We start from the raw sequence: 11,305 nt of genomic DNA on the forward strand, positions 1-11,305 counted from the left end.
CACAGATCACTTTCTACTAGAAGTCAGGCCAATGGGCTCTGGAGTCAGACCAGCCTAAAGAGAACCCCAGCTCCTGCAGGTACTAGCTGTGACTCAGGCAGGCTACCTAACCCACAAATCCATTTCCTCATCTGTAAGGTGGAAGTCACACTTGCAAGGCCCACAAGTTATGTATACATATATAAGGCCCTGGCAGAGTATTTAACACACTGCAGGCCTACATCAGCTGCAATCGGTGTGTTCCTTGTCTAAAACTTCCTTCAGGGAATTCTCTGAAGACCCGGGGTTCGATCCGTAGTCAAGGAACTAAGTAAGATCCCACAAGCCACACGGCACAATTAAAAAAATTTTTTTAATTAAGTTTGCCCTTCAGACTATGCAGTCCTAGAGGGCAGCATCCTCACAGCTCAGCTTAGTGTCCTGGTTACCTAACTAAGCTCCTCTGATCTCTAGGCTTCCCAGGGGGAGAATCACAGAGACTTCATGAATGGGAGAAGGACCCCAGGACCTCTGCTTCAACCCTAGCAATTTCTCACTTTTCCTGTTTTGCATGTTGGGGTTCCACATAAGTACTCCCATGACAAAAGGCCCTGCTGCTAAAAGAAAGTTTGAAAGTGCTGGTTTTGAAGCTAGTTGGGCTCTCATGAATCTTGTTGGAGGTGAGGGGGACTCGCGGTGGAAAAGGGACACGGGTGTGATGAATGAATCCTCTCAGAGACCAGGAGCTGGTTGGTGGGGCAGGGCTGAAAGGTGCACTTAAGGCTTTATAGTCAGAACGTGTTATTGAGGCTGCAGGGGGAGGGGCAAAGGCCAGATCTTGGGAAGAAAAGGGCTCCCTGTCTCCAGTGTTTGTTGGCCCCGGCCACTTCCCTCACCAGACTCAAAGCCTTGCCAGGGAGCCCTCCAGGTAGTCAAGGGCAGGCAGGAGATGGGACAGTGAGGGGAGAAAGTGTTCCTGGGGTACAGAATCCTTGACCGCAGGGTCCAAAGGCTCGGGGCCAGCCACCAGGAAGCTGTGCATGCCTACAGCCCGTGCTCCCTTGTAATCACGTTGGTAACTGTCCCCAATATGGGCTCCCACCGCTGGTTCCACCTGAGCAAGGTGCAAGGCCTCATGGAAAATACGGGGGTCGGGCTTGGGCCAGCCGGCAGCCTCAGAGGTCAGCACAAAGTCGAAGTGTTCCCGCAGGCCAACACCTTCCAGGATGTCCTCTAGGCGTTGGTCAAAGTTGGAGACCACTGCCAGCTTCAGGCCTCGTTTTCGGCACCCCCTAAGGGTAGCCTCAGCCCCCTCCAACACCTGCCAGGTGCTAGGACTGCTGAAGTCCTTGTACAGCTGCTCAGCGATGGGGGCCACAGCCTGGGCATCCCGAACACCAGCCTGGTGGAAGGTCTGCTGGACCAAATCCAGCCACCACTGGCGGGAGGTGAGGCCGTGGCCCAGGCCATAGTTGGGGAAGCTCTGGCTCTGAGCCTTGTACGCCTGCTTGAAGGCCTGTCCCAGGGCTGTGGCTTCCACCTCCAGCCCGTGGGCCCGGGCCTTAGTGGCATATTCCACTCCCACAGGGTGGCGGAGCCTGAGCAGCGTGTCTTTCACGTCCCATGTCAGCAGTCGTAACTGTAGCCGGTGTGCCATGGGTCTGCAGGAGGGGGGCCAGTCCACCCTAGGTCAGCCCCTTCCTCAGGTCCCAGGAGGTTGAGCTAGACGAGACCACCCTCACCCAACCTGATGGTCTTCTCTTTCCAGGCTTTGTGGGTTAGATCTGCTGGCACTTAGGTAATGGCTTCACAGCAGAAAATCCTGGAATGAAAGGGCAAGTGAGGTGGAAGTTCAGGCTTTGGAGTCAGAGACAGAATGGGTTCAAATTCTGATGCTGCCAACTCACTGTGAGACCCGGAGTGTCTCTGATGCTGTCTCCTCATGTGTAAGGAGAGCAGAGTGACTCAACCTCACATGACTGCTGCACCAAATAAGATATCTCCGTTCCTTCCACCTATTATGTGCTATATGCTAGGAAAGGGACAGACTTGTAGCCCTCGTGACATTCACAGGCATTAAAGAACAGGGATACAGCTATCACATAAAGAAGGAAGGCAGCAGGTACCATGAGGATATCAATCCAGAAACCTGATTTAGACTTTGTTTGCGGGGAAATTCCTAAGCAAGTGTAGTTTCACTGGCAATTTGAGAAGGCCGAATCAGCAAATGTGCTGTGTTGTGCATAGTCGTTCAGTTGTGTCCAACTCTTTGAGACCCCATGGACTGTAGCCTGCCAGGCTCCTCTGTCCATGGGGATTCTCCAGGCAAGAATAGAGGAGTGGGTTACTATGCCCTCCTCCAGGGGATCTTCCCAACCCAGGGATCAAACCCAGGTCTCCTGCATTGCAGGCAGATTCTTTACCATAGGAGCATCCAGGGAAGCCCAGGGCCTTGTAGGTCAAGATAAGGTAACAATTATTTTGACTGTTATTACTATTGTTGGGAATGTGAAAAACAGTAGAGTCTTAGCAAACCATCTGATCAACCCCTTAATCAAGGGGAAAGACTGAGCCAGAGAGGGATAGATATTTGCCTAAGGTCACAGCCAGTCAGCAGCACTGCCAGGACTAGAACCCAAACCTCCAGATCCTCTGTTCAGTACTTCCTTCCACTGCTTAGACGTACTTGGAGTATTCAAGAATCTGATTTTGGTGAACCTCTACAGCTCAGGGCAAAGGCAGGATAGAGCAGCCTGGTCCTGCCCGTCTTAAAACCTCCCTGAGCCCCAGATATAATGCCTGCCTGGGTGGAGAGCCAGTGACAGGTTCCTGACTCAGTGCACAGAAAACAAATTTCTCAGCCTAAAATCTATAGGCTGGAGGCAGCTTCTTGCCCAGAGCCGATTCCAGACACCCAACCTGTTCAGTAGAAACCTAAGGGGCCAGAGTTCAAAGTGCAGCTAAGTCGTTGCTGAAGGACAGACCAGCCTGGTGAATCTGGGGACACAACCCTTAAAGGAAGTTTGGCAACGAAATTTCAGTCTGGAGCTTAGGGAGACCCGTCCAAAGATACTCCCACGTGGCAGGTGGGTAGATGAAGGCCCAGAGAGGGTCGAGAACTCATCCAGAGTCAGGCAAGGAACCACTGGCACAGCATTTTCCATTTCTGGAAGCCGGAGTTGGGGCTTCTGGCTGCCGGCCTAAATTGCTCACCTCCCTTCCCATTTCCAGGACTCGGTGGCGGCAAATTCCAGGTAGCCTGCCCTAGGGCGACCTATCTACGCCTGAGGTATGCAGCGGAACCTGTGGCGCCAGTCCCGGGGACCACGACCTACCTGCCTCACGGGGAAGTAGGTCAGGAAGGAAGCTGCAGCCGCACAGCCGCTAGGGAGAAGGGAGAAGCCGCAGACGCTCGGCGGTGCCCCTTTTCTGGCGAATCCTAGACCTCCTCCTGCTCCTCCGTCTCTCCTCTTTCCGCCCCCTCGGCCCCCTCCGCCCCCTCCAACTCCTCGGCCCCTCCGCCTCCTCCGCCCCGCCTCCTCCGCTTCCTCCTCCTCTCTTCCCCTCACCACGTCTCTCCGCCTCCTCCGCCGCCTGTCTCCGCCTCCGCCGCCTGTCTCCGCCTCCGCCGCCTGTCTCCGCCTCCGCCGCCTGTCTCCGCCTCCGCCGCCTGTCTCCGCCTCCGCCGCCTGTCTCCGCCTCCGCCCGGCCTCCTCCGCTTCTTCCGGCCCTCCGCCCCCGCCTCACCGCCCCGCCCTCCCGCCTCTCTCCGCCCCACATCCTCCGCCTCCACCGCCTCTTCGCCCCGCCTCCTCCACTTCTCCCCGCCCTGCCTCCTCCTCTTCTTACGCCTCTCCGCCCCGCCCCTCCGCCTCTCCCCACCCCTCCGCCTCTCCCCGCCCCTCCGCCTCTCCCCGCCACGCCCCTCCGCCTCTCCCCGCCCCTCCGCCTCTCCCCGCCACGTCCCTCCGCCTCTCCCCGCCCACACCGCTTCCCATCTGCTGCTTCTCCGCTTGTTCCGGCGGCACCTTCACCTCACTGTATACGGCGCTCTAGTCACCAGCCCTCACCACCCTTCGCTGCCCTCCTCTTCCCTTCCATGACCTTCTCTGCCCCTTCGTAAGACCCCACACCCTCTCGGTTCCAGGTCCCGCACCGCACCAATCAGCTTGATCGCTTTAGGCCCTCCCTGCGTGCTCCTGGCCTCCCCATCCTAGCCCAGTCGGCCTCACGGTCCCTCTCATTTACACTCTGTGGTCTCCCCGCTCATTCCGCTCCCCACCCGCCCCTCCGAAGTTCCTTCTCCGCCTGCCTTGGTTTCGGAGCCCCCCTCCCCCCAGGTGCCCAGGCTGATTGGGAGGAGGGGATTTCTGTCCTGGTCTGGCTTGGTGAGTGCTGGGTAAACTTGGGCAAGGTGCTGCCCCTCTCTGGTCTTGAGTCCCCAATCGGTACTCGGAGAGAATTGCGTTCTGTTGAAAACTTGACTTAACCCAAGACAATTTGCTGAGGGTAGAGCCCTCTGTAGAAACCTGATTTTTTTTTTTTTTTTTGATGAAAAAAGAAGTCAAAATCTTAGGTGTCTGTGCACTGCAGTGATGCCTGATAGAAATACAGAGACAGTTTTGGAGGAAAGAGAAAGCATAGCTTTATTTCTTTGCCAGGCAGAAGGCATGCAGCAGGCTAATGCCTCAGATAATGTTTCCCCTTCCCTGGGGAAAAGGGAGAGGTCTTATAGTCTAGGCTTTGCTCACGGGTATGTGATACGGTTCAAAGCAGTGACAATCTTGCATTCTCTTTTCTGCAAAGTTTTAAAATGGCCATAACATTTGAGTCTGGTCGTCAAAGAGGTTATTGGCTGGTAACCTTTTTGAAATAAAGAATGCCAAGGGAGTTACAAGGGTGTGTAGGGGAAAAGAATGCCAGGTGCAGGATAGAATTCACAGATAGTCAGAGAGTGATTAAAGAATTAAATTTGTGAAGGAAGTCTAGTTGTGTGCACTAGAAACGGCTAGAGTAAAACTAGAATCGCTGGACTATTCCAGGCCTATTCTTGGGCGTTTTATAGCCGTTTACTCATTCCTTCACTTCCCTTGGTTGTTAGCAGTAAAAAAAAACCCACTTTTCCATTTCTGTTTAACAAATTCCCCACTGCTAGTTCATTTCTTCCATTTTGGTGGATGAAGGGAATCAGGCATTGTTCTCATCTGGCTGAGGATAAAATTTCAGTGTCATTCCACTTTACGAACATCAGCTGTTTGGCCCAGGAGCCCATGTATCTCCTACTTCAAAAGTAGTCATGCTCATCTCAAAAATCTTTAAAATACAAAGCAACAGCCCAACCTCATTCATTCACTAACTGCTTATTGAGGGCACTAACTTTGCGCTGACGTTATCTGCTCTATGTCTGACACCCTGTTCTTCACTGAGGATATATACAATGAGAAACAAGACAGGGTTTCTGCCTTCAAGGAACAGGGGCAGGCAGAAAAAAATCAAGTAAATAAACAAGATCTCACAGGTGGTAAGAGGTACGGAGGCAGAAAACAGTGGTTCCATGAACAGTGACAGGAGACTTCTTTGGATGAACCAGTTAGGCAGGGAGCAAAGATCTGAAGGGCAACCAAGCGAAGATTAAGGATAAGTACAGCTGAGCAAAAGCAACGGCCTCTCCATTGTCCAACCACTTCCCAGGGATTGCTGCAGTTTGGGTTTTTATGCTAACAGACCATTTTCTAGCACACAAACATGCATGCGATTTTATTCCTTTCTTCCCTCTACTTCGTTTTTTGTTTTCAAACAAAACATCCCTCTGTATTCCAAGGCTGCTCTGTTGATTTTATTCAGAACTGCCTCACCCTCATTGGTCTCAGGCCTGGGAGGAAATACAAAGTTCAGAGTCACAGACCTTGGCCAGCAAGGGAGAGCTTGGCTCAGGTAAGTTTTTTAGCAGAGAAGGGAGCCTTGAGAGTCACAGGAAAGCCAATGATAAGTCCTGCCATTTTGAAATAAATTTTTTTTTTTAATTACCCAGTTCAAAAATAGGTCCATGTCATTGATACAGTTTCCTCCCTAAGGCAGATGACAGGAATTCCTAGATGGTTTCATTCTTTCATCTCCCCTGTGTGGATTCTGGCCTAGTGATTGCTCCTGGAGACACCTGGCATGTCACAATACTGGCTGTTTTTTTTTTGGTCACACCATGCAGCAGCATATGGAATCTAGTTCCCCAACCAGGGATTGCATCCGGGACCCCTGTAGTGGAAGCCTGGAGTCTTATCGCTGGACTGCCAGGAGAGACCTTTATTTGGCTTTGCCAGGTCTTAGTTGTGGCACTCAAGATCTTTGCGGTGGCATGGGTGATCTTTAGTTGTGGCATGCAGGATATAGCTCCCTGACCAGGGATCAAACTTGGACTCCCTGTGTTGGGAGTGCAGAGTCTTAGCCAGTGGACCACCAGGGTAGTGCCCTCTATGGATATCCTTGAACACATGTTTTTGGTCACATGCATACATATTTCTGTTGCGTAAATCCCTAGATGTAGAATCACTAGGCCATAGGTATGTGTATGTCGTTTCAGTAGATGGGGCCAGTTTTCTGAAATGGTTGTACCAATCATGCTGGAGAGTTCCACTTGCTCCACATTCTCAAAAATTGGCAGTCTATGTTTTTTTAAATTTTTGGCATTTTGATGAATATATGGTGGCATCTCATTATGGTTTTAATTTGATTTTCTCTGTTAAGTAGTGAAGATAATACTTTTTCATGTATATTGGCCAAGTGTTCACTTACATGAATAACATATGAATATATTCTTGTTGGACATAATACATGAAGACAAAAAGGTACTTGAAGCTAAGACAATACATAAAAGATAAAGTCCTACGCAATCCCTCTCCTCTACACCTTGCAATCCCTCCTCTAGTTTTGAGCACTGTGGGCTTGGAGTTAGGAGATATGGATCCAGCCTTGGTCTAACACCGGCTTGTGTGAACTTGGACAAGTCCCCTCTCTGAGTCTGTCTCTCATCTACTGAATTAGTGTTTAACCTGATGGTCTCTAAGGACTTCTTTGATATTCTGGCCACTGTGTCTGTCATTACAAAAACTCCATGTGGTGGGGATGGCCATTTGTCCCCATATCCATCTCTCCATCTTCCTTAGTAATTGAATCTCCAAGTTTTAGCTGAGCACAGGGCTGCCCCATCAGACTCTTTTCCAGCCTTTCTTATACAACTAGGTGTAGCCATGGGACTAAGTTCAGACAAGGGCAAATGACGTGTGAAACGTTCGGGTTGTGCCCTTGTGAAGGTGTCATGCCCTCTACTTGCTCATCTCCTCTTTCTGCTGACTGAAAGAGGGCTTGATGGTTGGAAATGGATCCACCAACTGTGATCATGAGATGGAAGCCAAGATGTGTTGATGACAGAACAAGGCAGGGGCCATAACCCCCCACACCATATAGCTGACCATATAGCCCAGACTACTCAGAAACACATTTCCATCTTAAGCTATCATTATTTTGGCTTTTGTTATAATTACTGAACATGAATCCTGACTAATACACAGTAACTGGGGAATGACTAAATCTGATGTCAAAGCAGACTTTTCTGAGGCCATGACATTTAAACCAAGATCTTAACAATGAAAAAGGAGACAGCCTTTAAAGTTTAGGTAAAAAGCATTCCAGGCAAAGGAGACAACCACAGGTGCAAAAGCTCTGAGATCCTACCAGCCTTACATCTCCATGCCACATCTCCCTTGCCATTGTTCACAGGGACTAAACTGAGGCTGGTCGTGTGACCCAAGTAGGACCAATAAGAGACCTCCAGAGATCTGCTACGTGAATACTGGGATAGAAAGGATTAAGGACCATCTCCCCTGGTGGCTCAGATGGTAAAGAATCTGCCTGCAGTGCAGGAGACCCAGGTTCGATCCCTGGATCAGGTAAGATCCCCTGGAGACGGGCATGGCAATCCACTCCAGTATACTTGCCTGGAGACTTCCATGGACAGAGGAGCCTGGCAGGCTACAGTCCATGGGATCGCAGAGTCAGACATGACTGAATGACTTTCACAGACAAGGACCTTGCTGCCGTCAAGTGGCAAAAACCCACATTAGAATAAAGGCAAGCTGAGAAAAACACAGATGAGAGATAGGAAGGGATACAGGCTTCCAGGAGAGACTGTATCTGTCACTTGCCACCAAGAGCACCCAGAACAAGGCAGAATATGGGGTGCTGCAAGTGAGTGGCCCTAATGTGTGGAACTGGCAGAGTCCACACGGGGCAAGGTCAGGACTCCCCTTTCCCTAGTTGGGAAGTCGGTTGTAAAATGTCTGGTTTAAATGCTTGTTGTTTTGGGAGACCTCAACTGTATGCCCACTGAGGTAGTTTGAGGGACCTTAGTGAAATGAAAAGTGAGGATGAAGGAATGTGTTGGTTATTTGTGGTGGTCTGCGGGATGCCTCATTAAGGGACAAGCTACCATCCAAGCTGGCACGTCTTGAGAGGGAAATAAGAAAATCATATTGTGTTGAGAGAGGCCCTTAATGCTCACCAGATACCTGGAAATCTGAGAATAAGCCTGGCTGCTTGTGAGAGCTGCGTTCTCGGCCCAAGGATAAAATTAGGTACCTCAGGTGCTAAGTCTTGACTCCAGAGGGCGCCACTCACATAGACCACATGCCTGAAGGCAGCTCAGCCCCTGGATGTGCAGGTTACTAGAGCTACTAAGAGCATCAGTGTTAGAGCTATAATTTTGTTACTGTTTATTGGGAGGTGGTATGGCAGAGTGGGTAAGGGTAGAGGCCTTCGAGTTGGGCTATGTGATTTCAAATCCCAGCTCTGCTGTTGTTGGTGACTGGGGTTGTAGACCCACTTCTGCCATAAACTTGTTGAGCCTCCTTGAGAGTCATATGAACATAAACACACAGAGCTTCTTCACTGCAAACCCACGCTAAATTTAGGGACTCCCTTTCCAAGCTTTCTCACCTCAGTCAATGGCCTGCCTATCAGCCACCCAGGAGCTCAAGCCAAGTTCGCCCTTGACCTCTCACCTAAGTCCTAAATCTCCTCTTCTCCATCCCCACAGTCACCACTCAGTCTAGGCCACATATCTTATTTGTGCTTTGCCACAGTGCTGTCAAAATGCTTCTATAAACTGAAATTCCAAATAAAAATCTTAACTTTGTACTGTATTTTCCAAGTCTCCTGTAAATGTGTTATCATATTTTCATAATTTAGGAAATGAAAAAGATTTTTTAAAAACCCATTAAAAACCTTTTCTGTGTTCCAGCCCCCAGCCATCCAGCTCACTTTGGCCCCAGGATCCCTTCTGCTGGGAATGATTGTCCCTAAACATGTGTCAGCTTGGCTGCTTGCTTTCTAGGTCTAGGTTTAAATGTCAGACCTCAGGGAAGTGTTTTCTGATCCTTCATACCTGGTGGCCTTCACAGCACCTGTCACTACATCAGTGGTAACAGGTCTGCCTATTCATTCTCCTCAGCGAGCCCCATCATCACTCTGCTCAATGTTAACTCCTGGGGGCTCAGGACACAGTTATTTGCTTTCTGAGAATGGTTTGTACCTAAAGAGCGTGTCTGCCTCCCATCTCCTTGTGCCTAGAACAGAGCTGGGCTCCCTCTCAGCTTGGCAATGATGAGTGTGGGATGGCCTTGAAGAATGTTCCCTTCCACACTAATCAGCAACGAGTTCAGGGCCGGGGGGGCACAGAAATGAAGGTGGTGCAAGGTTCTGGCATGGTCCAAGCTCTGAGACCCATCAGAGGCTCATCTCTCATGTTTTCAGTCTCAAGGTGATTCTTCACGTCCCAAATGCTGAGTACAGAATGAGGTGGCCACAGCTCTGGGGAAGAGCACCAGGAGTCAGAGGGGAGCTGCCTCTAACTCAGGTATTTCTAAATTTTAAAATAGGTTGTACTGCTTTAACATCCAAAATAGTCTTGCTTTGGCTCTAGAGTTGGGATTCTCTGTAACTCTGCAGACAGGCAGGTGGACTTAGGAACTAGCCCCTCCTTAGCTGGGCCTGAACTTTCACTTGGGAGTGGGGAACATGACATCGCATCCCCTTAGAAGAACCAAGAGAGACCTGTTTCTCAAGCCAGAAACCCATGAAGGCATCTCGTTCCCTGCCTCAATTCCCCAACAGGAAAGCATTGGCAAAGCCTGCTTATTTGGTCTTCAGAATGTATCCTGAGCACATTCCGCTTCCTTTGCTCTCCACTGCCACCACCCTGGTCCAGGCCACTGGCATGGTTCCCTGGGGTCTGCAGCAGCCTCCCAACCAGGCTGGTTCTGGCTCACCCCTCCGTTTTTTTTCAAAGCAGCAGAATGGGGGAACATGAACACGTATAACGCCTGGTTAAGACCCTTCAGATGGCTTTCTATCAGATGCAAAACAGAAACCAAGCTTCCTACAAAGTGTGGGATCTACCTTTCCAACCTCCGGTGCTGTCACCCACCTTCTTCCTCATCTGGTTCCCACGATGGGGTTCCTGCTGTTGCAGGAACCTGCACACTCTGCCGTCATTCTCACAGCTTCTGACATCCGCTTCCCTCTCCTCTTGTTAAAGGCCTTTCCTTGCCCCTCAATCTCAGGAAGGGCTTCTCAAGCGAGGCCCATCATCTATTATTCTGTCTCAGACCCTTTCTCTCCCTGGAAGCACTATTACCATCTGTAACTGCCTTATTTGTCTGTTTTCTTCTTGGCATCTGTCACCCTGGTTCCCTTGTGTAGATTCCACACAGAGACAAGCTGAAGTCTGTCCTGCTATATATCCCCAGGACCCGGTATTGTGCGTGGGCACAAAGCAGACCTTCTCAAGAAATATCTCTGCAATAAAGAGCCTTTTTGGTGGTGCCATCGCCAACAGTCAGGAATTCTCTTTGCTTCTGAATTTCGATCCTTCGGCAGCGTTCCTGCTTGTTAATGAATTAATTCTTTTCTGCTTGTTAATGAGTAATTCTTCTCCAGGTTTATGGCTCAGAGAACAACAGCAGACCTCAGGCAGCCTGGCAACCACTGGCCTGTGTGGGGATCGCTTTCCAGTGGAATTGCAGCAAATGTCAACTCTAAACCCAGGGGGTCAATCTAGGCCTGTGTGCCCACCTCTGCTGCCAGAGAACTCCAGCTTTCCAGAGCTTCTTAGGGTCCAAGAATCAACTGCCCTCTCTCCCTTAATGTTCCAAGCCCTTCTCCCAGACCCCACTGAGCTGATGCCATGAGTCCTGGTGGCTTTCCAGCTGAAGCAGCCCCAGAAGAAGGAGCAGGGTTGGCAGAGGTGAGCTTCAGGACTGACCCAGAGGAGGGG

At 50.4% G+C, this 11,305-nt stretch overlaps 1 protein-coding gene and 1 long non-coding RNA gene across 2 annotated transcripts; one reads left to right on the forward strand and one right to left on the reverse strand.

Moving 5' to 3' along the window:
* Positions 1–333: 333 nt before the first annotated feature.
* Positions 334–3,502, reverse strand: HDHD3 (haloacid dehalogenase like hydrolase domain containing 3). The gene is made up of 2 exons (XM_061426593.1): positions 3,315–3,502; positions 334–1,801 (listed from the first exon to the last, which is right to left on the reverse strand). Exon 2 carries the CDS (start codon positions 1,634–1,636, stop codon positions 881–883), a length of 756 nt encoding a protein of 251 aa, XP_061282577.1. The 5' UTR covers positions 1,637–1,801; positions 3,315–3,502; the 3' UTR covers positions 334–880.
* Positions 3,503–4,376: 874 nt separating this feature from the next.
* LOC133253191 (uncharacterized) lies at positions 4,377–10,874 on the forward strand. The gene is made up of 2 exons (XR_009738222.1): positions 4,377–9,886; positions 10,732–10,874. It is a non-coding gene; the product is annotated as an uncharacterized LOC133253191 (long non-coding RNA).
* The last annotated feature ends 431 nt before the right edge of the window (positions 10,875–11,305 follow it).

This window comes from Bos javanicus, chromosome 8 (assembly GCF_032452875.1).
Source record: "Bos javanicus breed banteng chromosome 8, ARS-OSU_banteng_1.0, whole genome shotgun sequence".
NCBI lineage: Eukaryota > Metazoa > Chordata > Mammalia > Artiodactyla > Bovidae > Bos > Bos javanicus.